Here is a 26,175-nt window from a genome sequence, read left to right on the forward strand (position 1 = left end):
TATTGTGTACATTTTATTTATAAAAAAAAAATAAATAAATAAAAATATATATACACACAGCTTTGGCAAAAGTTAAGAGCCAACTGCAAAATTTTCAGTTTTTCTGATTTTTCTCTTTATAGGTACCGTATTTTTGACTTTATAAGATGCACCCCAAATTTAGAGATAAAAAAAGGTAAAAAAAAAAAAAGGGTGCGTCTTATACTCCGGTGTTGTCTTACAGGAGAGGGGCAGCAGCAATGGTGGAGGGGGCTCACAGGAGGCAGAGGTTGTGCTGGCAGGCGCAGCGGCGTCAGTTGCTGCAGGCGTGGCGCCGTCAGTGGTGGCAGGCGTGGCGGGTCAGTGGTGGCAGGCGCGGCGGCATCCGTGGCAGCAGGTGCGGCGGGTCAGTGGCGGCGGCGGGTCAGTGGTGCAGTAGGCCGGTGCGTTGAGTGTCCCAGTGTCTCCACGGTCGCGTTTCAAATGATGGTGCCTGGAGCAGCGCATGCGCAGATGGAGCTCTTGTCCAAGGGCTTAATCTGCGCACGTGCTGACTCCATAAGCAGCGCGTGCACAGATGGAGTCTTCATCTAAGACCTAATCATAAATCCTACCCATAAAATTAATTTTATTAGTTATAATATTTAAAAAGTCAAAAGGACATTCGGCCAAACAAACACACAGTGTGTGTGTAGTGCGGAGTATACACACTTGGTGAAGAGGTACTCCAGGGCTACAGCGAATATCTGGTTAAATATCCCAACTCGTACAGTTCTAAAATTCAGATAACACGTGTCTGGTGCAAAATCCTTAGCCCTACGCGTTTCCCCCCACTTGTAGTTTGGGGTTCATCAGGGGATCAGGTAATGACAGCCGGGAGCTGAATCTCTTCCAGTTGTCCATATAGCCACCTATAAGGGAAAGCGGAAAACTCATAAGCCTCTAAATCTATCCCAAATAGGAAACATTGTGCCCAGAATCATACTGTCTTACCCATAGGAATCCCGTCTGTCCGTTTTCTGTGTCCCAGCTGGTTAGTTAAAGGGGTTATCCGGCTTATTTTGATTTTTTTTTTATTATTTCCCTATTGGGCTACATTAGGGCAGGTAAGTAGATACAGACCACTTACCTGCCCTGCTGTCAGCCCCTCTCCCCCGGCTCAGAGCGGTAATGTGACCGCTCCTGCCGTGATTTTGCTGCTTCCGGTCATTTCATGTCAACATGGGCACGGCCATGTTGACATGCAAATCTGGGAACAGCATGTTGCCGCCCTGCTGGGCGGGTACAGTGCATGAGTCCCCGCCCCCTTCTCTGCACCCTCCCACACATTCCCCCGCACCCATGCTCTCCCCGCAACCTCCCCCTGCACTGCTGTGGGACCCGTGAGCTGAGGGGAGGGGCCTGCCTGCGGCTGCCGTGGTGTCACCGCCAGCACCGGGCCCCCTACTCAGGATCGCACATTCAAATGTACCGGCATCACAGATCACAGATGCCGATATATTTGAAAGCATGGTGCTGGAGTCTCCGCCTTGTTTCCCTGCAATCTCCCCTGTATTCCCCTGCACCCTCCCCACATTCTTACTCTCCACTGCCACTGCTGTGGGGCCTGTGAGGTGGGGGGAGGGCAGTGTCACCGCAAGCACCGGGCCCCCTGCTCAGGATCGCGCTTCAAATGTAGCGGCATCACAGTGATAAGAGGGAGCGCAGCGCTTCTTCTCATCACTGTTCCGCTGTCTGTGTCTGACAGTTCAGTGCAGCGGTGACGTCACTACTGTGCTGATATGTCAAGACCAGACAGCGTGCGAACGTGCAGGAGCGGCGGTGACCGAGGAGGGGTAAGTTTGTATTCCCTACATGTGTTCCCTATGGGGGTAGGGGGGGGGTCGGTGCAGAACAATGGTGGGGGGGTCGGTACAGAGTGCCGTGTGTGTGTGTGTGTGTGTGTGTGTGTGTGTGTGTGTGTGGTGGGGGGGTTACAGAGCCCGATGTGTGTGCGGTGCAGAGCTCTATGTGTGTGTGGTGTGCAGAGCCCTAAGTGTGTGTGCGGACTCTGCACCGATGTGTGTGCGGTGCAGAGCCATATGTGTGTGTGGGGGTGCAGAGCCCGATGTGTGTCTGCGGTGCAGAGCCCTATTGTGTGTGGGGTGCAGAGTCCGATGTGGGGCTGTTTTTTGCAATGCTGTAGTGATAACAGGTCAGGTGCTGGGGCAGAATACTGACAGGGAATGTGTGTGCTGGGGGCGGGGCTGGACACTGAGGTCGGGCGGTGCCAGCTGTGACTGGGAGGTGTGGCACAGGAAGTGGTCAGTTTGCTGGAGCTGAATGTAAACAAAGAGCTGCAGAGAATAAAGGGTGAATTCAAGAGGAACAAAAGTTAGAAAACAAAAAATAACAATGCAGGGGTGATTTATATGACAATACAGCTCAGATTAGTTTAACAAAAATTTTTGAGTTTATGTCGGACAACTCCTTTAACCTGAGTGCAGCAAGTGGATACCTTTTCTCTCTGTGCTGTGGCGCGCGCTCAGTCCAGTAGGTTTTTAAAGGGAACCATATGCTGACTTCCGGTAGAGGCAGCCATGTGGTAATTACCAACCACGTGGTTCCTGTAGTGATCAGTGCGTCCCCTGGATCCAGCCTGGTATCCAGGGAGGATCATGTGACGTCAGGGGAGGAGTAAATGCCATGGGTCCACATCACTGCAAGTGACCCATCAGAAACGAGCCCGCCTCCCCTCGCACGTCCCCGCGCCCCCAGGGGAAAGGCTAGTCGCACGTACGCTGGAACACAACCTGCGTCCCAGCACAGGCACAGACAGAACGCCCACACAGAGGGCAGGGCGGAGGTGGGGAGCGGGCACACGTCCCCCGACAGCCACGCATAACATCGTCACACTGCAGGGGGCTGGGCGCCGATCACGTGGTCCATCAGGCCATAGGATCCACCTCACAGTACTGCTCCGTAGAGGGGAGGATCAGATGACAGACTGGGCAGGAGTTAACCCTTAGTGCACAATAAGTGCCTCAACATGTATCCAGCAGCATCTCTCCAATTGAGGCACAGCAAAAGCTGAAACAAGATACAGCAAGCCTCAATAGTATAAAAATAGATCGGGAAACTCATATAGTAGACTGCCACCAGAGTATTACGGCTCCCTCCTAGTATGACTATAGAGTAAAGCACTATCGCATAATAAAGGGACCATATATAGGTCCTAAATTGACTGATATTCAGAGTATTTGGGGGAAGCCTGATGATCTCCTATCAAGGTAATCTATATATAGGAGATGATTAATATATGTGGGCAAGACAGAAATGACCTCCGCCTCTCCCCACCTCCGCCCTGCCCTCTGTGTGGGTGTTCTGTCTGTGCCTGTGCTGGGACGCAGGTTGCGTTCCAGCGTACGTGCGACGGGCCTGCCCCCGGGGGGCGCGGGGACGTGCGAGAAGAGGCGGGCTCGTTTCTGATGGGTCACACGCAGTGATGTGAACCCATGGCATTTACTCCTCCCCTGACGTCACATGATCCTCCCTGGATACCAGGCTGGATCCAGGGGACGCACTGATCACTATAGGAACCACGTGGTGGGTAATTACCACATGGCTACCTCTACCGGAAGTCAGCATATGGTTCCCTTTAAAGACCTGCTGGACTGAGCGCACTCCGCAGCACAGAGAGACCAGGTATCCACCTGCTGCACTCAGGTTAACTAACCAGCTGGGACACAGTAAACGGACAGACGGGATCCCTGTGGGTAAGACAGTATGATTCTGGGCACAATGTTTCCTATTTGGGATAGATTTAGAGGCTTATGAGTTTTCCTCTTTCCCTTATAGGTGGCTATTTGGACAACTGGAAGCGATTCAGCTCCCGGCTGTCATTACCTGATCCCCTGATGAACCCCAAACTACAAGTGGGGGGAAACGCGTAGGGCTAAGGATTTTTGCACAAGACACGTGTTATCTGAATTTTAGAACTGTACGAGTTGGGATATTTAACCAGTTATTCGCTGTAGCCCTGGAGGGCTACCAACCAATAGTAGGCTGGGTTCTTCCCACTAACCATTTTTGTATACTGAGTATTTGTATGCGACTGATATTAGATCATCTATATCTGTTTTAAATTCATACTGTATCAGACAGCTCCTCTAGTTTGATATCTATCTATATGGGCTGTAATTTTACATGCTGGGAAACCTGGTCTGTATGCTGGAGGCTCGCTCCTAGATACAATTTGTACTGGATTGGAGTTACATTTAAAACTCTAACAGTGATACGTTTTTTCCCATACGCGATCAGTTAATTTACGTGTGTCCGGTATTTATGCTTGATCTATTTGCACTTTGAACCTTTTTGATAATTGGTGGTAGAATGTTTTGAGGTAGTTGGGAACAGAGAGGGTGAGCCGACGTGGAATGGGGGCACCACTAAATTAGGGTGCTTAAAGCCCCATTGCTAGGCAGGACTGAGAGGAGGGATAGACAGCACTCCTGGTACCCAACCTAAAATATCCTTTAATATTTTGACCTTAGGCTCCCCCACTATCTTCCTATACCTCTTCACCAAGTGTGTATCCTCCGCACTACACACACACTGTGTGTTTGTTTGGCCGAATGTCCTTTTGACTTTTTAAATATTATAACTAATAAAATTGATTTTATGGGTAGCATTTATGATTTGTTTTTTCTCAGATAAAGTACCCTTCTATACGGTTTTGGTCTATTTTTCATCTAAGACCTCCATCTGTGCACGAGCTGACTCCTGCCGCCATCATTTGAAACTGGGACCACGAACATACTGGAAAACCAGCCGCACAGAGTGGCAGCCAGCAGGCCACCCGCACAGAGAAGCAGTCGGCATCGACCGGCACCCATCTGCCGCCTGCACACAGGCACCTGGCGGCCACCCGCCCGCACACAGGTACCCTGCTGCTGCCTGCACGCAGCCACAGGCACCCGGCCGCCTGATTGCACCTGATCGCCGCACAGACAGGCCCCCCAGGTAGATATATTCGGATTTTAAGACGCACCCCTCATTTTCTTCCCAAATTTTTGGGAGGAAAAGTGCGTCTTATAATCCGAAAAATACGGTATATTTTTAAGTAAAATGTAAATTGTTGTAAAATAAATACAAAATGTTTTGGTTGGAAATTCGGACACGTTGTCAGTAGTTTATAGAATAAAAGAACAATTTACATTTTACTCAAAAATATAAAGAAAAAAAATAAGAAAAACTGAAAATTTTGCAGTGATCTTTTTAATTTTTGCCACAGCTGTGTGTGTGTGTGTGTGTGTGTATATGTGTATATATATATATATATATATATATATATATATACAGTTAGGTCCAGAAATATTTGGACAGTGACACAATTTTCGCGAGTTGGGCTCTGCATGCCACCACATTGGATTTGAAATGAAACCTCTACAACAGAATTCAAGTGCAGATTGTAACGTTTAATTTGAAGGTTTGAACAAAAATATCTGATAGAAATTGTAGGAATTATACACATTTCTTTACAAACACTCCACATTTTAGGAGGTGAAAAGTAATTGGACAAAAAAACCAAACCCAAACAAAATATTTTTATTTTCAATATTTTGTTGCAAATCCTTTGGAGGCAATCACTGCCTTAAGTCTGGAACCCATGGACATCACCAAACGCTGGGTTTCCTCCTTCTTAATGCTTTGCCAGGCTTTTACAGCCGCAGCCTTCAGGGCTTGCTTGTTTGTGGGTCTTTCCGTCTTAAGTCTGGATTTGAGCAAGTGAAATGCATGCTCAATTGGGTTAAGATCTGGTGATTGACTTGGCCATTGCAGAATGTTCCACTTTTTTGCACTCATGAACTCCTGGGTAGCTTTGGCTGTATGTTTGGGGTCATTGTCCATCTGTACTATGAAGCGCTGTCCGATCAACTTTGCGGCATTTGGCTGAATCTGGGCTGAAAGTATATCCCGGTACACTTCAGAATTCATCTGGCTACTCTTGTCTGCGGTTATGTCATCAATAAACACAAGTGACCCAGTGCCATTGAAAGCCATGCATGCCCATGCCATCACGTTGCCTCCACCATGTTTTACAGAGGATGTGATGTGCCTTGGATCATGTGCCGTTCCCTTTCTTCTCCAAACTTTTTTCTTCCCATCATTCTGGTACAGGTTGATCTTGGTCTCATCTGTCCATAGAATACTTTTCCAGAACTGAGCTGGCTTCATGAGGTGTTTTTCAGCAAATTTAACTCTGGCCTGTCTATTTTTGGAATTGATGAATGGTTTGCATCTAGATGTGAACCCTTTGTATTTACTTTCATGGAGTCTTCTCTTTACTGTTGACTTAGAGACAGATACACCTACTTCACTGAGAGTGTTCTGGACTTCAGTTGATGTTGTGAACGGGTTCTTCTTCACCAAAAAAAGTATGCGACGATCATCCACCACTGTTGTCATCCGTGGACGCCCAGGCCTTTTTGAGTTCCCAAGCTCACCAGTCAATTCCTTTTTTCTCAGAATGTACCCGACTGTTGATTTTGCTACTCCAAGCATGTCTGCTATCTCTCTGATGGATTTTTTCTTTTTTTTCAGCCTCAGGATGTTCTGCTTCACCTCAATTGAGAGTTCCTTAGACCGCATGTTGTCTGGTCACAGCAACAGCTTCCAAATGCAAAACCACACACCTGTAATCAACCCCAGACCTTTTAACTACTTCATTGATTACAGGTTAATGAGGGAGACGCCTTCAGAGTTAATTGCATCCCTTAGAGTCCCTTGTCCAATTACTTTTGGTCCCTTGAAAAAGAGGAGGCTATGCATTACAGAGCTATGATTCCTAAACCCTTTCTCCGATTTGGATGTGAAAACTCTCATATTGCAGCTGGGAGTGTGCACTTTCAGCCCATATTATACATATAATTGTATTTCTGAACATGTTTTTGTAAACAGCTAAAATAACAAAACTTGTGTCACTGTCCAAATATTTCTGGACCTAACTGTATATATATATATACATACATATATATATGTATGTATAAAAATAAATGATTGAAAAAATGACGTACATAAAGCAGATGGCTACGGGCTGTCACCCACATCTGCCTGGCTTTATTTTGGCTGGCAATCAAAATACAGGGAAGCCCTTTATTTAAAAAAAAAATATTTTTTTTTGCCAAAAAAAAATGACGTGGGTTTCGCCATATGTTTGTATGCTAGCCTTGTACAGCAGACAGGTACGGGCTGCCCCCAACCTTTAGCTGCCTATCTGTACCTGGCTGGGAACCAAAAATATAGGAAAGTCATTTTTTTAATTATTTCATGAAATAATTTAAAAAAAAAATTGATGTGTGCTTCGCACAATTTTTGTGTCCAGCCAGGCACAACTAGGCAGCTGGGGATTGAAATCTTCAGCGCAGGGTGGCCCAAGCTTCCCCCACCCCCCCGCTGCAAATTGCAGTCTGCAGCCACCTCAGAAAATAGCGCTTTCGTAGAGGCGCCATCTTCTGGCGCTGTATCAACTCGTCCAGCGGCCCTGATGGCAGGTTACAGGCTATGTAATAAGGGGTTAATACCGGCTTTGTTTTACCAGCTGGTGTTAAACCCAAGATTCTTAATGTCACGCAAGTTTAAGCCGGCCATTAAGAATCTCCAATAAAGGGTTAAAAAAAAAAAAGACACCAGACAGAGAAAAAAATTACTTTATTAGAAATAAATACACAGACACACTTAGGGACTCCATCTTTTACTCCCTCTCACCCCTCCACGATCCTGGTCTTCTGTCACTGATCTAGCTCTGCTATATCAGAATGCACGGGGGGGAGGAAGAACGCTGCTGCTGCTGCTCCCGCACTGTCTAATCACTCAATGAGTGATCAGAGGCTGCAGGTTAGTAAGTGGTAATGTCACCGTTGCCACCATTGCCATAGTAACCTAACGAACGGGTTACTATACTATAGTAACGGTGATCTCTGATTACCTTATTCCCAGCGCCGCTATTCATCACCGGCTGTGGCAGCCAATCCCTGCATGTGGGCTGACTGTGTAAATAGCGCCAAGATGCAGGGAGGGGGAGCCGAGCATGTACCTGAGCATCTCGCCGGTACACAGCGGTCGCCGAGTTTACAGAGTACTGAGATGCTCGGGCAAGCACCATGTACCGGCGAGCATGCTGACACTACAGGACCTTTGCACGATGTCATAATCCTGTGACCCAGTCTGTAGCCAATGAGATAATACAACATTCCCACGTGACTGATCACATGGCTATGATGTCACAAAAGGTCCTTTGGTTACTGGGAGAACACCGCGATGATCGTACTCAGAAGCAGCAGGAGACAGAGTGCAGGATACGTTCGGGACCTGTAAGTAATGTTTATTATTAACTGTATTCTTTATTTTAAAGCCCCCCAACACCCCGCCCCATCCCATAACTGTAAAGTCCAAGATCGGTGATCGTACGCAAGATCGTGTTATCTCGATCCCGATCTACAAAATGATCCTACGAGTCTCCCCGATCCCGACCATCGGGGGGATCACCCATCACTATTCTAAAGGCCCCTTTTACATGCAGCGACATCGCTAACGAGATATCGCTGGGGTCACGGAATTTGTGACGCACATCCAGCGTCGTTAGCGCCGTCGTTGCGAGTGACACGAGCGACCGCTAACGATCCCAAGTTCCGCAAATATAGTTGATTGTTGACACGTTGTTTCTTTCCCAAATCTCGTTGCACTTTTGGGACGCAGGTTGTTTGTCGTTCCTGAGGCAGCACACATCTCTACATGTGACGCCCCGGGAACGACTAACAGCGTTCCTGCATCCTCCGTCAATGAGGTTGGAGTGACGGTTATGCAGCTGCTCTCCGCCCCTCCGCTTCTATTGGTGGCCTGCTGTGTGACGTCGCTGTGACGCCACACGAACCTCCCCCTTAGAAAAGAGGTTGTTCGCCGGCCATAGCGACGTCGTTAGTAAGGTATGTGCGTGTGATTCGCACTACCGATATTGTCCGCCACGGGCAGTGATTTGCCCGTGACACACGCACGACGGGGGCGGGTGCGATCGCTAGCGATGTCGCTGCGTGTAAAGCAGCCTTTAGATGTCGAAATTGGACAACAGATTCAGAATACATTTTTTCTAATTTAATTTCTGATGTTATGGTTCAAAAAAATGTACTTTCAAGATATCATTAAAAAATAATAACATTGTGTTTATTTTTAGCAGATGACTGTATTGAGAGTTCAGATGGAAATCTATTATCTTCAGAATTTAAAACAGAAGATCAAAGTATCACACATGATACATATGAAGAGCATGCTGTTGTCCCAAATATACCTCCAGTCCTTCCTCAGAAAGCTTCATCATCAGATCTTTTCAAACAAGTCAAAAATTCTGATTTATCACAGATTTGTAAGCAAAACAAAAGTTACAGAAGGGATGTGGAACATGAAACGGCTCCTATAAGGGTGAAGCCATTTTCATGCCCAGAATGTGGAAAATGTTTTATTCAGAAATCAAACCTTGTTCGGCATCAAAAGTCTCACACTGGGGAGAAGCCGTTTTCCTGTTCAGAATGTGGGAAATGTTTTAATTGGAAATCAAAACTTGTTGTGCATCAAAGATGTCACACAGGGGAGAAGCCATTTTCATGTTCAGAATGTGGGAAATGTTTTACTCAGAAAATAACCCTTGCTAACCATCAAAAATATCACACAGGGGAGAAGCCATTTTCATGTTCAGAATGTGGAAAATGTTTTATTCAGAAATCGCATCTTGTTATGCATAAGAAAAATCACACTGGGGCGAAGCCATTTTTATGCTTGGAATGTGGTAAATGTTTTACTAGTAAATCAAGTCTTGTTGACCATGGAAAACGTCACACAGGGGAGAAGCCATTTTCATGTTCAGACTGTGGGAAATGTTTTAATTGGAAATCAGAACTTGTTATGCATCAAAGATCTCACACAGGGGAGAAGCCATTTTCATGTTCAGAATGTGGGAAATGTTTTAATTTTAAATCAGATTTTGTTGTGCATCAAAGATCTCACACAGGGGAGAAGCCATTTTTATGTTCAGAATGTGGGAAATGTTTTATTCGGAATTCAAGTCTTCTTCAGCATCAAAGATCTCACACCGGGGAGAAGCCATTTTTATGTTCAGAATGTGGGAACTGTTTTAATTGGAAATCAGAACTTGTTGTGCATCAAAGATCTCACACAGGGGAGAAGCTATTTTCATGTTCAGAATGTGGGAAATGTTTTATGCGGAAATCAGAACTTGTTGTGCATCAAAGATGTCACACAGGGGAGAAGCCATTTTCATGTTCAGAATGTGGGAAATGTTTTAATTTTAAATCAGAATTTGTTGTGCATCAAAGATCTCACACAGGGGAGAAGCCATTTTTATGTTCAGAATGTGGGAAATGTTTTATGCGGAAATCAGAACTTGTTGTGCATCAAAGATGTCACACAGGGGAGAAGCCATTTTCTTGTTCAGAATGTGGGAAATGTTTTATTCAGAAATCGCATCTTGTTATGCATAAGAAAAATCACACTGGGGCGAAGCCATTTTTATGCTTGGAATGTGGTATATGTTTTACTAGTAAATCAAGTCTTGTTGACCATGGAAAACATCACACAGGGGAGAAGCCATTTTCATGTTCAGAATGTGGGAAATGTTTTAATTGGAAATCAGAACTTGTTAGGCATCAAAGATCTCATACAGGGGAGAAGGTATTTTCATGTTCAGACTGTGGGAAATGTTTTATTCTGAAATCAAACCTTGTTCAGCATCAAAGGACTCACACTGGGGAGAAGCCATTTTCATGTTCAGACTGTGGGAAATGTTTTATTCTGAAATCAAACCTTGTTCAGCATCAAAGGACTCACACTGGGGAGAAGCCATTTTCATGTTCAGAGTGTGGGAAATGTTTTATTCAAAAATCACAACTTGTAGTGCATCAAAGATCTCACACAGGGGAGAAGCTGTTTTCATGCTCAGAATGTGGTAAATGTTTTACTAGGAAATCAGGTCTTGTTTACCATCAAAAAAATCACACAAAATAAACCATTTTTATGTTCTGAGTGTGGCAAATGTAATTCTCAGAAATCACATCTTGTTAAACATCTTAAGAAGCCGCACAGGGCAGGAACCTTTTTCATGTTGTGAATAATTTAAATGTTTAACTGGTAAATCAAGTCTTGCCCACATCACAAAACCAACAGAGCAGAGCAGCCATTTTTGCTTTCAGAATTTGCCAAATGTTTTTATCATTAATCAGGTTCTGTTGTCAGATGAGTCACACGGCAGAAGCCATCATGATGTACCATAATTCAAAGGGTTTTATTTTTAAATCAGCTACAGTTCCATGAGTAATAAATTGTGAGAAAAAGAACCATTTTCTTCTTTTTTTTAATGAAATTATTGTTTTTTTTTTAACCATAAGCTACACCTAGGTTTTGAAGGAGGAATATAGGGAAAAAAATAACACAAAAAATGTGGTCATGAAGCACTGTTATGGGTAGGATCTGCTGCTGACACTGTTACGGGGATAACATCCCCCAATTCTGTACTAATGTCCTCCATACTGGGACCCTTCCAGGTATATTTGTCTCCCATACTCGTATATAGGTCTTTCATCCTGGTATATATGTTGCCCATCTTTATCCCATCCTGGTATATATGAGCCCCATCCTGTTATATATGGATCTTTTGTCTTAGTATATATGTCCCTGTAACAGGGTGAAAATGTACATAAGATAAACTTGTATGTTTGTTAATGAAGTAATGTATATTTATGCTATAACTTAAATGGCCACTAGTTGTCACTAGAGGGCAGGCACACTGCTAGACAGTAAGGGGTTACATTAGGTTTCCCTGGTAACATAAACAGAGACAGTTAAAATATCAGTTAGGATCTGGAGACTGCACGAGCAAGAAGAGAGTGACAGGAAGAAGGCTGCAAGAGAGGGAGAAGGTTGTTGAACTCCTGTGTTCTGGACAAATAGGATTGCCTGTTGTTTTCATTGGACTCCTACTTCCGTGATGAGGGGAATTCATCTGAGCAAACTTTTCTCCAGAAAGTGCTTGGATAAGGTCATCTAAGAGTGAATCAGAAGCAGTCTGAGGGAGACCGACACCATCTTGGATGGAAGACTTTTGTGAGTAGCAACTGACCTGAGACCAATCGGTGTACTAATAGTCAGTTAGGGACAGAAAGATAGGAAGAGGACACATTGAAGGAAGACTATTCTTTGAAAGACTGTTCGCTGACAAGGAGCTGTGCTTGCTTGTTTATCTGGAGGCATTTGCTCTGACCCGATATTTATCAGAAGTTAAGCTGTGTTGTGCTGATAATAACAGACTATTCTGCCTTTGCTTCATCGCACTGTCTGGGGGCAGTGAGGTACAGAGTATTGCATAGAGGTACATGTACATAAATTCACTTGTTTCTTACTGTATATGCGAAGTTGGCCAGGTACCCTGATTGAATTGTAAAGATAAGGGGAGGTGGGTGTAAGATTATATCCTTGGAGGGATCACGTGCTGTTATCTGTAGTAGTGCACTAGGGTAAGCCCCATTTATAGATAGGGGAGGGAGTGGTATAGCAGGGGGGAAAAAATATAGTCTAGTTCTACTCTACAGACCAACACTTGAAGCCCTCCAAGTTGCATAAATTGTTATTGTTTATTCCGGGCTGTTGTGGCCCATAAGTTGTAAGAGAACTGTTTTTTTAAATATTTTTTAGACTTATAAAGAAAACTGTTATTCACCATCTTTGTGTCCCTGGGTTTTCTATAGTGCCATCCAGGGCCGGCGTCAGCACGCGGCATACCCGGGCAAATGCCAGGGTCCTGGAGAGCTGGGGGGCCCACTCGGCCTCGTCAGTTCTGCTGCCCCCGGGCCGAGTTCCGGGGACCGCAGTCCTTGGCACTGGAAACTGTGGCTGCCGGCCCTTTAAGGCCCGCAGACCACAGCGTTCACTGTGTTCTCCTGCATTGAGCATCATCTGCAGGCGAAGCTACCGCCTGGCGTCCTGCTCGGGCGAACAGATGAAGGAGTCACAGTGCCAGCCAGCGACCCCCAGCACATCGCTTCCCTCCAGCGCTGTGTGGGCTCCATCTGCACTGTGACCTGATCAGTATGTGGGACATCACTCCCTCCCCGCCCCTCCCTGTCCCCCGTGCGTGTGTGGGCCCCACAGAGCCGCATGTGTGGGCCCCGCAGAGCCGCATGTGTGGGCCCCGCAGAGCCGCTTGTGTGGGTCCTGCAGAGCAAGGTGTGTGTTTGTATGTATGTATGTATGCATGCAGCAGAGCAGTATGCGTGTCTGTATGTATGTATGCATGCAGAGCAGTATGCGTGTCTGTATGTATGCATGCAGCAGAGCAGTATGCGTGTCTGTATGTACAGTTAGGTCCAGAAATATTTGGACAGTGACACAAGTTTTGTTATTTTAGCTGTTTACAAAAACATGTTCAGAAATACAATTATATATATATAATATGGGCTGAAAGTGCACACTCCCAGCTGCAATATGAGAGTTTCCACATCCAAATCGGAGAAAGGGTTTAGGAATCATAGCTCTGTAATGCATAGCCTCCTCTTTTTCAAGGGACCAAAAGTAATTGGACAAGGGACTCTAAGGGCTGCAATTAACTCTGAAGGTGTCTCCCTCGTTAACCTGTAATCAATTAAGTAGTTTAAAGGTCTGGGGTTGATTACAGGTGTGTGATTTTGCAATTGAGGTGAAGCAGAACATCCTGAGGCTGAAAAAAAAGAAAAAATCCATCAGAGAGATAGCAGACGTGCTTGGAGTAGCAAAATCAACAATCGGGTACATTCTGAGAAAAAAGGAATTGACTGGTGAGCTTGGGAACTCAAAAAGACCTGGGCGTCCACGGATGACAACAGTGGTGGATGATCGCCGCATACTTTCTTTGGTGAAGAAGAACCCGTTCACAACATCAACTGAAGTCCAGAACACTCTCAGTGAAGTAGGTGTATCTGTCTCTAAGTCAACAGTAAAGAGAAGACTCCATGAAAGTAAATACAAAGGGTTCACATCTAGATGCAAACCATTCATCAATTCCAAAAATAGACAGGCCAGAGTTAAATTTGCTGAAAAACACCTCATGAAGCCAGCTCAGTTCTGGAAAAGTATTCTATGGACAGATGAGACCAAGATCAACCTGTACCAGAATGATGGGAAGAAAAAAGTTTGGAGAAGAAAGGGAACGGCACATGATCCAAGGCACACCACATCCTCTGTAAAACATGGTGGAGGCAACGTGATGGCATGGGCATGCATGGCTTTCAATGGCACTGGGTCACTTGTGTTTATTGATGACATAACAGCAGACAAGAGTAGCCGGATGAATTCTGAAGTGTACCGGGATATACTTTCAGCCCAGATTCAGCCAAATGCCGCAAAGTTGATCGGACGGCGCTTCATAGTACAGATGGACAATGACCCCAAGCATACAGCCAAAGCTACCCAGGAGTTCATGAGTGCAAAAAAGTGGAACATTCTGCAATGGCCAAGTCAATCACCAGATCTTAACCCAATTGAGCATGCATTTCACTTGCTCAAATCCAGACTTAAGACGGAAAGACCCACAAACAAGCAAGACCTGAAGGCTGCGGCTGTAAAGGCCTGGCAAAGCATTAAGAAGGAGGAAACCCAGCGTTTGGTGATGTCCATGGGTTCCAGACTTAAGGCAGTGATTGCCTCCAAAGGATTCGCAACAAAATATTGAAAATAAAAATTTTTTTTTTTGGGTTTGGTTTATTTGTCCAATTACTTTTGACCTCCTAAAATGTGGAGTGTTTGTAAAGAAATGTGTACAATTCCTACAATTTCTATCAGATATTTTTGTTCAAACCTTCAAATTAAACGTTACAATCTGCACTTGAATTCTGTTGTAGAGGTTTCATTTCAAATCCAATGTGGTGGCATGCAGAGCCCAACTCGCGAAAATTGTGTCACTGTCCAAATATTTCTGGACCTAACTGTATGTATGCATGCAGAGCAGTATGCGTGTCTGTATGTATGCATGTATGTATGCAGCAGAGCAGCATGCGTGTCTTTATGTATGCAGCAGAGCAGTATGCGTGTCTGTATGTATGTATGTATGTATATACAGTTAGGTCCAGAAATATTTGGACAGTGACACAATTTTCGCGAGTTGGGCTCTGCATGCCACCACATTGGATTTGAAATGAAATCTCTACAACAGAATTCAAGTGCAGATTGTAACGTTTAATTTGAAGGTTTGAACAAAAATATCTAATAGAAATTGTAGGAATTGTACACATTTCTTTACAAACACTTCACATTTTAGGAGGTCAAAAGTAATTGGACAAATAAACCAAACCCAAACAAAATATTTTTATTTTCAATATTTTGTTGCGAATCCTTTGGAGGCAATCACTGCCTTAAGTCTGGAACCCACGGACATCACCAAACGCTGGGTTTCCTCCTTCTTAATGCTTTGCCAGGCCTTTACAGCCGCAGCCTTCAGGTCTTGCTTGTTTGTGGGTCTTTCCGTCTTAAGTCTGGATTTGAGCAAGTGAAATGCATGCTCAATTGGGTTAAGATCTGGTGATTGACTTGGCCATTGCAGAATGTTCCACTTTTTTGCACTCATGAACTCCTGGGTAGCTTTGGCTGTATGCTTGGGGTCATTGTCCATCTGTACTATGAAGCGCCGTCCGATCAACTTTGCGGCATTTGGCTGAATCTGGGCTGAAAGTATATCCCGGTACACTTCAGAATTCATCCGGCTACTCTTGACTGCTGTTATGTCATCAATAAACACAAGTGACCCAGTGCCATTGAAAGCCATGCATGCCCATGCCATCACGTTGCCTCCACCATGTTTTACAGAGGATGTGGTGTGCCTTGGATCATGTGCCGTTCCCTTTCTTCTCCAAACTTTTTTCTTCCCATCATTCTGGTACAGGTTGATCTTTGTCTCATCTGTCCATAGAATACTTTTCCAGAACTGAGCTGGCTTCATGAGGTGTTTTTCAGCAAATTTAACTCTGGCCTGTCTATTTTTGGAATTGATGAATGGTTTGCATCTAGATGTGAACCCTTTGTATTTACTTTCATGGAGTCTTCTCTTTACTGTTGACTTAGAGACAGATACACCTACTTCACTGAGAGTGTTCTGGACTTCAGTTGATGTTGTGAATGGGTTCTTCTTCACCAAAGAAAGTATGCGGCGATCATCCACCACTGTTGTCATCCATGGACGCCCAGGCCTTTTTGAGTTCCCAAGCTCACCAGTCAATTCCTTTTTTCTCAGAATGTACCCAACTGTTGATTTTGCTACTCCAAGCATGTCTGCTATCTCTCTGATGGTTTTTTTCTTTTTTTTCAGCCTCAGGATGTTCTGCTTCACCTCAATTGAGAGTTCCTTAGACCGCATGTTGTCTGGTCACAGCAACAGCTTCCAAATGCAAAACTACATACCTGTAATCAACCCCAGACCTTTTAATTACTTCATTGATTACAGGTTAATGAGGGAGACGCCTTCAGAGTTAATTGCAGCCCTTAGAGTCCCTTGTCCAATTACTTTTGGTCCCTTGAAAAAGAGGAGGCTATGCATTACAGAGCTATGATTCCTAAACCCTTTCTCCGATTTGGATGTGAAAACTCTCATATTGCAGCTGGGAGTGTGCACTTTCAGCCCATATTATATATATAATTGTATTTCTGAACATGTTTTTGTAAACAGCTAAAATAACAAAACTTGTGTCACTGTCCAAATATTTCTGGACCTAACTGTATGCAGCAGAGCAGTATGCGTGTCTGTATGTATGTATATATGCAGCAGAGCAGTATACGTGTCTGTATGTATGCATGTATGTATGCAGCAGAGCAGTATGTGTGTCTGTATGTATGCATGCAGAGCAGTATGCGTGTCTGTCTGTATGTATGCATGTATGTATGCAGCAGAGCAGTATGCGTGTCTGTATGTATGTATGCATGCAGAGCAGTATGTGTGTGTCTGTCTATATGTATGTATGCAGCAGAGCAGTGTGTGTGTGTCTGTATGCATGCATGCAGCAGAGCAGTATGTGTGTGTCTGTCTATATGTATGTAGTATGTATGTAGTAGAGCAGTGTGTGTGTGTCTGTCTGTCTATATGTATGCATGCAGAGCAGTATGTGTGTGTATGTATGTATACAGCATAGCAGTGTGTGTCTCTGTATGTATGCATGTATGATGTGTATCTATGTATGTCAGTGTATATGACTGTATAGATTTGTCTGTTTATATGTATTTTTGTGAGTTTGTCTTTAAATATGTATATGTACGTGTATGTATCTGTGTATGTGTGTGTGTCTGCGTGTTTATGGGGCCCACTGGGACTCTTCCGCACGGGGCCCACAAAAACCTGGAGCCGGCCCTGGTGCCATCGTACCTTAATAGTCATAGCGACCGGCATCCGGCGTATTTGGCATAGCTGGCAGGATACGTTGCTCGCTATGGATAACCCTGACCAAGTGGGAGATTTCTGCAACACCCCAGTTGTACTTCACCCCCTTCCCCTTGGTGACCAGCAGTGAGCGGCTAATAGGTTTCTCTGCAACGGGCGCGTTGCTAAATCACCTGGCTAAGTTCGAAGGGTATAACTTACTGTTCAGTGATTGGGTGGGCCGGCTGAAGAACGTCCTTGCCTTGCACAGCGTACACCCCATACTGCAGCCCAAGGTCGCACTGAATGCTCTGAAGTGAGATGCCTGCAAGGTTGTTCTGCTGAAACCAGAAAGCCAGCGGAAGACAGTAGAAGAAATAATTTAGATCTTGGAAAAAGCTTTTAACCATGTGGCAACGGCCGAACAACTGCGAGTGTGGCGCCCTGGACTAGCCAGGTAGCCACAGACAGAACACACACACCCCCTCCCACCCCCCAGACAGTTACATTAGTCAGACAAAAACCCTTGTTGCCTCCCTCCAGGGTCTGATGTCCACACCAGGTGTAGCGGTGCCAGGCGGTTGGCTCCACCCACCGAGGAGTTCACAGGCCTGGAGGCGGGAAAAGTGTCAGTGCAGTTCAGGAGGTGAAAGTGAGTGGAGTTAACACTTGAGGTGTCTGGGTCGGAGCCCAGGCACTTACAGCAAGGTTGGCAGACGGTGGTGGCCGTCTGCAGGAGTTGACGGATCTCTGCGGAACCGTAGGACCGGGGTTGGGCGGTGGCCCACCAGTACCGAACCAGGGAGCGGAGTGAAGTTAAGCACACAGGCAGGGCCATCGGACTCCGACTAGGCTTGGAGACGCCGGCAATAGTCAAATACCGAGTGTGACCGGAACCCTAGGGGTTTCCTAACAGCCAAGTCCCGCTAGAAGGCAACAGTCCACACGTGCGTTTATACAGCCACCGCTATAGGCTAGAGATCCAAGGGCCAGCACCTGCGGGCAAAAGGGCTCCTACGGTACCTATACGCCGGGGAGCGGACTACCGTTTGGGAAGCCATCGGAGTCAACACAGTACAAAAGGTGCAGGGAAAGACAGCCACCATCACCTGTCCGGGGAGAGACTCTGCAGCTGGCTGCGGGACCCGTCCATCCAGCCGTTTGGTTTACCGGAGACTTTGTGCATTTGTTGCTGAGTGAGTACCCCAGTGCCATCCGGCACCGCGCCGCGCTGTCCCTGCATCCCTGCACCTCGCCAACCCTGCCTCCCTATCACACTACCGGGCCCCGGGACCACCAGCCCCTACCCACGGAGGGGGAGAACAACATCACAGCTGCTCCCTACCATCGCTCCCGGGATCCCCGTCACCAGCAGCGGTGGTGCCCATCTTCACCACAACCCGTGGGTGGCGTCACGGACTAAATCCCCAAACAAACCACCCCCTTTTCACTCACGGGCGAGGAGCACTGCTTGAGTCCCCGGATCCGGCACACCGCTCGAGCCACCAAGCAGCAGCAGCGCCCCGTCGCCCGCGACACGAGGACAGTTTTTCGCTCCAATCCAGAGGAGCAGAGAGAGTCTGATTCAGTATGGCATCACATTGGAAGAATTGCAGCAGGAGATTAAGAAGAAGTCGAATGTAACGGTGGGCGCTAAGGCCGAGGTTGATCGCATTTTACGTGATCAGTTCATTGAGGGGATCCAAAATGAAATGTAAGGAGCGAACTACTGTTAAACGCAAGGAGTACCCCTGGTGTTACCTACGCTGAAATACAACAAGAGGCAGTGGCGCAGACCCTGGAGGTGAAGTCTGCTCCGAAATGGAGTCGCATGCAAACAGTTGACACAAGGGAATTGAGTCAAGACTCTGTCTAAGTAAAGCTAGCAGCTTTGCAGAAGACTGTGGAGAGTCTGGCGGAACAAATGCGGGCTCAGGGGATGCCACCAACATACCCAGCACGGATATGCCCCTATACTCCCGTGCCTGGACAAATGCCGCCTCCTATGGTGGAAATGCAGTCACGGCGTTATACACAATGAGGAACAGTGGCCGGCCCCAGAATAGAGGTAGCGGGATGAGAGGGCCTATCCAGTGTTGGAGATGCGGAGGGATTGGACATCTGCAACGAGATTGCCGGAGGGGCAGAACAGAAGAAACTGCGACAGTCGTAAAAGTGAAGCCCTCACTGTAGCTAGGCATACGGCGAGGCAGAACTGAGAACCAATGCCCGAACTCTGCTCAGAAGATCTGATTGCGGAGAGTCTTGTACTAAAGGTACAGTTTGCGTGGAAGAAGTTTGCGTGTCTGATAGACACTGGATCCGAGGTGACTACTATGCTGGTCGAATATTTCCAGACGTACTTCAAGGAAGCTGCTAAACCAGAATCGGGGCATTTATTAAAACGGAAAGCGGCTAACAATAAAGAGATTCCAGTAGCGGGCATCGCATAGATGAAGGTGCAGCTGTGCGGACAGAAGCTGGGAACCAAGGGAGTGATACTAGTGAAAAAGCAGGCAAGGCCAAATCTCCCGGTGGTTCTAGGGATGAACATCCTGAGGAAACTGGATTGTCTTCTGTTCAAGCGTGATGGCCCAGGATACAGGAAAAGAGCGACAACTCATAAGATCACGCAGAGGGCCCTACGGCAGATGGTCCGTTCGTGTGGCATACAGCAGAGTTCAGCAGGAGGAAGAGCAGTGGGAGCGGTGTACGTCTCACGTGGCCCCGCTGTCACTATCTCTCCGGATCAAGAGAAGCCGGTGTTGATGCCGGTGGAGACTCATAGGAAGCTGAATGGTGTGGAAGTAATTCTGGAGCCAGTGAGACAGTCCGAAAGCATGGGAGGCTTCATGATCGCCAGGACGCTGGCCACTGTACAAAATGGGAGGGTGCCGGTGAGGTGTCTGAACTTGCAGAGCCATGAGGCGACTTTGGTGGCGGGCTCAAAACTGGCTGATGTGTTTGTGTGCGGTGAAGAAGTTCTCCACAAGAATCAGTTTACGTTGAAAGAAAACTTCCAGACTGCTTGAACTCTGTCGATGCGGGCTGCAGAAGAATAGTCACCCACACCCATGTGGAATGGTAAGAAGAGCATAGAGCTGATGGGGATGGATACAACTCAGCTAACACCAGAACAGGTGTAACCGCTACAGACTACCCTATGGGAATACCAGTCTGCCTTTTCCAGGAGTGATGAAGACTTTGGCTGCACAAAGGCGGTAGAACACGAGATACCCACAGGGGATGTGGCCCCAATCGGAGAGAGATATTGCCAGATTCCTCCGAATCTTTATCGGGAGGTCAAGAGTATGTTAGCGCAAATGTTGGATAATGGCATGATCCGTCCGAGTCAGAGTCCCTGGGCTGCGCTGGTTGTACTGGTTCAGAAGAAGGACGGGTCCATACAGTTTTGTGTTGATTTACCGCAAGCTGAATGTGCAGACCGTGTGTGACTCATACCCGTTACCAAGGATTGAAGAGTCTCTGTCTGCTCTGGGAAAGGCAAAATACTTGTCCACATTGGACCTGGCTAGTGGCTATTGGCAGGTACCCATGGCAGCTAAGGTTCGTCAAAAAACAGCTTTCATCCTACCAATGGGACTCTACGAGCTTAATCGAATGCCTTTCAGACGGACTAATGCCACAGCCACATTTCAGCGACTGATGGAGTACGGTCTAGGCAATTACAACTTTAAATCTGTGTATTTGGAGATTCGTGTGAACAAATACAGCACAAATACCTAAAAATTAACTTTTATTAATTCCTCTAAAAAAAGGGAAGGAACACCTTGCCTTTGTTTAAAAACAATGTCTCGCAGAGATAGACGTAATGTATAGCCCTAATAAAAATGAAAAAGGGCCTATACACCCTGCCACATGACATTAACAAAATGACACATAGAATTTTAGTTGCGTACTGGCAGGTGTCACAACCGAACCAGGATAATCACCAGCTGATTGATAAGGATGGGCTACACTCGAGACCTCAGAGCCCCTTCACTATAGTGCTGCCAATAATAATGTACCAAACAGCCCTCAGGCCAGTTAGGATGGGTACACAAACACCTGACAGGGTGTCAAAAACAGCCAATACGTGCCCACTGGTTCAGAACAGAAATGACAATGCTTAAGGGAAAATAACATAAGCAGATCCCCATCATACCATTGTCTGATCTTGTATAGAAATATATGGAACGATCTCACCCTTGCCGGTGTATCATATTTCAAAAAGACAGTTTGCCACCATCATAGGCGTATCCACGGGCTCTTTCCACTCTGGATCCGGGATTCCTTCCAATCGGACAAGCTGTCCTCTCCCAAATTCTCCTTCTCCCGACGCGTTTCCTATATACTATTCATCAGGGGAGTTCATATACGGAGATGCAGGTTTTAACAACAACCATGGTGCAGCAGGGAGGATTCGTGCTGTCACCATCTGTGAACCCACTAGAGGTTTTTTCATTAAAACCTGCATCTCCGTATATGAACTCCCCTGATGAATAGTATATAGGAAATGCGTCGGGAGCTGACGACAGTCTCACTTTCTGGCTGCTGTGATGGGATGACTGCAGTCTCACTTTCTGGCTGCTGTGATGGGATGATGGCAGTCTCACTTTCTGGCTGCTGTAATGGGATGACGGCAGTCTCACTTTCTGGCTGTCTCGAGTGTAGCCCATCCTTATCAATCAGCTGGTGCTTATCCTGGTTCAGTTGTGACACCTGCCAGTACGCAACTAATATTCTATGTGTCATTTTGTTAATGTCATGTGGCAGGGTGTATAGGCCCTTTTTCATTTTTATTAGGGCTATACATTACGTCTATCTCTGCGAGACATTGTTTTTAAACAAAGGCAAGGTGTTCCTTCCCTTTTTTTAGAGGAATTAATAAAAGTTAATTTTTAGGTATTTGTGCTGTATTTGGTCTTGATGATTTATACCTACCAGTGGCTGCATTATATATGGAGATTCGTGTGAACATCACCTGGGGAAGCTGCGGCAAGTGCTACACCGGCTGAAAGATAATGGACTCAAGATCAAATGTGCCGCCCCTGCAGCGGTCAAACCGCTCGGATCCGGGATCTCCTGTGGCTTGAGGGTTTCCGGAGCCGGGGCTCGCTGCCACTTCAAATGGAAAGGGGGTATTTAGAGGGGATAAGAGTTTGTGACACCACCCGTGGTTCACAGTAAGGGGAGTACCGCCGCTGCCGATGGGAGTACCCAGGGAAGATGGAGTGGGCCAGCCAGATGACGTTCCCCCACCCACGGGTAGGGGAGGCCCCAGGACTCGAATGGTGGAGGTGAAGGGCAGCGCAGTGCTAGTTGGAAGCAGGGGAGAACAGCGTACTCACTCATGCGGTGTTGGTAGTGATGCAACCGCAAAGCAGACTCTGACACAAAGGTAAACCAAGTCTCCGGGTGCTGCTGCCTCCCTGCGGGAGGTCGTCCGGGAATGCGCTCCCTTTAATGTTGCTAGTGGTCTTGACCTGCCTCCTTGCACTAATTTTAGGTGTTTTCGTGTGACCCCTCGGCTTGCAGCTTTTAGGGGCTCGTTCCCCACTATTAGGTAGAGAAGCTGTGCTCTCGATGGCTGACACTTGAGATTTCAGTGGGCTGCATGGGTTGGAAAGCCCTATCCCCCTCGTTGTGTTGGTGCCTTCGTTCTCTGAGCTCTTGGGGACAGTTCATAGAGATACTATCCTCCATAGGTGATATAGGATCCAGTGCCCCGCCGTGCTCGGTACCGGTTCGGTTGCTAGGTACTCCAGGGCCGACCGTTCTCGAAAACGAAGTCTGGCTCCTTTCTCCAATACCCTGCGACCGGGTCTCCGACTCCTCCTGTCCCAGACCACTGTCTGCGACCTAGCCAAAGTTTCCCAGGGAGCTCCAACTCCCCCTAGCTCTTCACTCTTTGAGGGCTACCACTGTTCTGACTGTGTCCCTCCCACCAGTCTGTCTGACCCCCTAGGCGGGTGGCCCTATTCCAGCTAGACCACCCACTGGTGTGCCTGCCCGGGTGCATTGTAAAGTGACTAGGGTTTGAATGCTGGTGGAAGCAACATCAAAGTTTAGGATCCCAGAACCATGGAAGGTGGGTTCTGCACCAGGAAGAAAAGAGGGTGCAGTTCCCTGTAACACCCTGACTAGTTCGGGGGTGTCACACAAACCCAAGAAGTATTGTTTGTTCCAGGCCCAGATTGAATATCTGGGACATGTGGTGTCAGCGGATGGGGTGCGTCTGGCCGAGAGTAAGATACAGGCTTTCCAGGAGTGGCCCACTCCCAGAACTGTGAGAGACATGCAGGCCTTCCTTGGTTTGGCCGGACACGATCGTCGGTTTGTGAAGGACTTCGCTAAGATGTCTGAACCATTGAATGAGTTATTGAGGGGGACATCTCAGGAATCAGCCTATCCAATGGACCGATAGACAACAACAGGCATTCAACCAAATTTGGGCCACTTTTGTACAGGCACCTCTGTTGGCATATGCTCGCTTTGACCGGCCCTTTACTCTGTATACGGACGGAAGTCTGCATGGGCTGAGAGCAGTGTTGGCCCAAGAGCTAGAGGGACGGGAGAGGGTGGTCGCATCTGTCAGCAGGTCCCTACGGGACACTGAGCGCAACCCTGATAACCATACTTCGTTCAAACTGGAGATGTTAGCCGTGGCGTGGGCCATGACCGAATAATTTGCTGAGTATCTGTCGGGATCGGAGGTTCTTGTGATTACAGACAATAACCTGCTAGCGCATCTGGAGAACGCCAAACTGGGAACATTAGAACAGAGATGAGTGGCGTGAATGTCCAAATTTAATTACCCGATTTTGTTCCGATCCGGCAAAGGGAACTCCAATGCGGACGCCCTGCCACGGGTAAAGCGAGATGCGCCAGGGTGTGAGGTAGACTAAGATCTCGAGGATACCGAAATTCCTAACCTGAGGTGATTACCTGGGTTTTTAGATCTGGCACGTTCAAGTATGGTGGTGACACGAGTAGTCAGATTGCTGGGGAAGACTCGTCAAGAATGGGCCGATCTACAGAACGTGGACCCCTGGCTGTCATGAGTAAAGAGGTGGGTGAATCAGAAAACTTGGCCTGATGTGAAAGCTAGAGCTCAGCTGAGCTAGCAGAAGCAAAAGTTACGGCAGTGGGACAGACTAACTATAACAGAGGGAGTGTTGTATCGCTGGATCTACTTACCGGCTGAGTTAGGGTACCGATGGCAGGTAGTAATCCCATCCTTAGCAGCCCCAGACATTGCTCGTGAGGCCAATACCCAAGGTGCTCACCTTGGGCCTGAGAAAACGTATCGATGGTTGCACCAATTTGTATACGCTCCCGGCTTGGAAGAAGTTGTAAGGGAGGTGTGTGCTAGATGCCAACCCTGCGAGTTGAATAAGTCCCCTCAACAAAGGGCCCCTGTTCAAACCATCGTGACTTTCGCCTCGCTGGAGGTGTTAATGGTAGATTACCTGACAATTGGGTATTCTAGGAGTGGGCACCATTCGTGCCTTGTGATGACTGATCACTTCACAAAATTCGCCGTGGTTGTCCCCACCAGGCACCAGACCGCTGAATACGCTGCAGAAGTGATCTGTAAGCATTTTATCCTGACCTACGGGTGTCCCCAGTGGCTACATTCAGGTCAAGGGGCCTGCTTCCAGGGTAAACTCGTGACTGAGTTGCTGCAGGTCTATGGCATCACACAATCGCGGACGACACCCTACCATCCGCAAGGGAATGGGGCCTGTGAGCAGTTCAATCATACGCTGCTACAGATGTTGAGGACGCTTGAACAGCAACAGAAGGCGAGGTGGACTGAGTTCATCCCCGAACTTGTGTGGGCCTATAACAATAGAGTCCATAGCACTACAGGTTTACCCCTTAAATGATGATGTTTGGGCAGCCTCGGCGGAAGGTCGAGGAACTAAACCTGTCAGTACCTGGGGAACTCGAGTATTGCACAGCCAGTGAATGGGTTCAGGGTCACCATTGGAAGCTGTGGGAAATCCACAGGATAATGGGGGAACAAGTGCTGGACCATCCCCATCGAGATCATGGACTGGTGCACGGAGATGAATTCCTAGTGGGCGAAAGGGTACTTGTACGGGTTACTCGCCTGGGTGGAAAGTTGGACAACCAGTGGGAGGCTACACCTTACATGGTGGTGGAAACACCATTTACAGGGGAAGTGTGTACACTGTGGTCCCTGAAGGATGTCAGGCCCCTTCGTATGTTGAACCGGAACTGGTTGAAAAGGTGTATCTCCGACACGCCCACATGCCCACCTGTCTCTCCTGATCCAACCGTCATGGGTCAGCCAAATTACCTTGTGTGCCAACTGCTGTGATGACTTCAGCAACGTAGCACCAGACGACCAAGGTCTGGCATTGCAGATTCCGGTAGTTCTAGAGCTACCTCCAAGTGTTGTTGCTCCGACAGACATAAAAATGGCCCACACAAACATGGCAGGTACTGACTTACGAAGATCTGAAAGGAGTATGGCTGGTGTTCCTCTGGTATGGTACAACCCTGCAGAATATGTACTGCATGTAAGATGTAGCAATTCATTTGTCGTGACACCAAATCTTAAGTGGGATGGAGTGTAACAGGATGAAAATGTACATAAGATAAACTTGTATGTTTGTTAATAAAGTATTGTGTGTGTGTGTATGTGTCACGGCCAGGTGTACGGGCAGACCCAGGAGGTGGATCCACTGGACCGAACTCCTAGATGGTAGTAAAGAGTCCGGCAGCTGGAACACTATAAACAGCAGAAC

General features: G+C 47.0%; 1 protein-coding gene across 1 annotated transcript in view; it reads left to right on the forward strand.

The window, feature by feature from the left end:
- The window catches only part of LOC142260522 (uncharacterized), a 200,817-nt gene that overhangs the window by 4,478 nt on the left and 170,164 nt on the right, over positions 1 to 26,175 (forward strand). Inside the window, exons 4-6 of the mRNA XM_075331970.1 lie at positions 9,188 to 11,022; positions 18,961 to 19,109; positions 20,586 to 20,704. Of these exons, the coding sequence (XP_075188085.1) occupies positions 9,188 to 11,022; positions 18,961 to 19,109; positions 20,586 to 20,704 (2,103 nt within the window). The remainder of the gene's footprint in view (positions 1 to 9,187; positions 11,023 to 18,960; positions 19,110 to 20,585; positions 20,705 to 26,175) is intronic.

Source organism: Anomaloglossus baeobatrachus, unplaced genomic scaffold (genome assembly GCF_048569485.1).
Source record: "Anomaloglossus baeobatrachus isolate aAnoBae1 unplaced genomic scaffold, aAnoBae1.hap1 Scaffold_118, whole genome shotgun sequence".
Lineage (NCBI taxonomy): Eukaryota > Metazoa > Chordata > Amphibia > Anura > Aromobatidae > Anomaloglossus > Anomaloglossus baeobatrachus.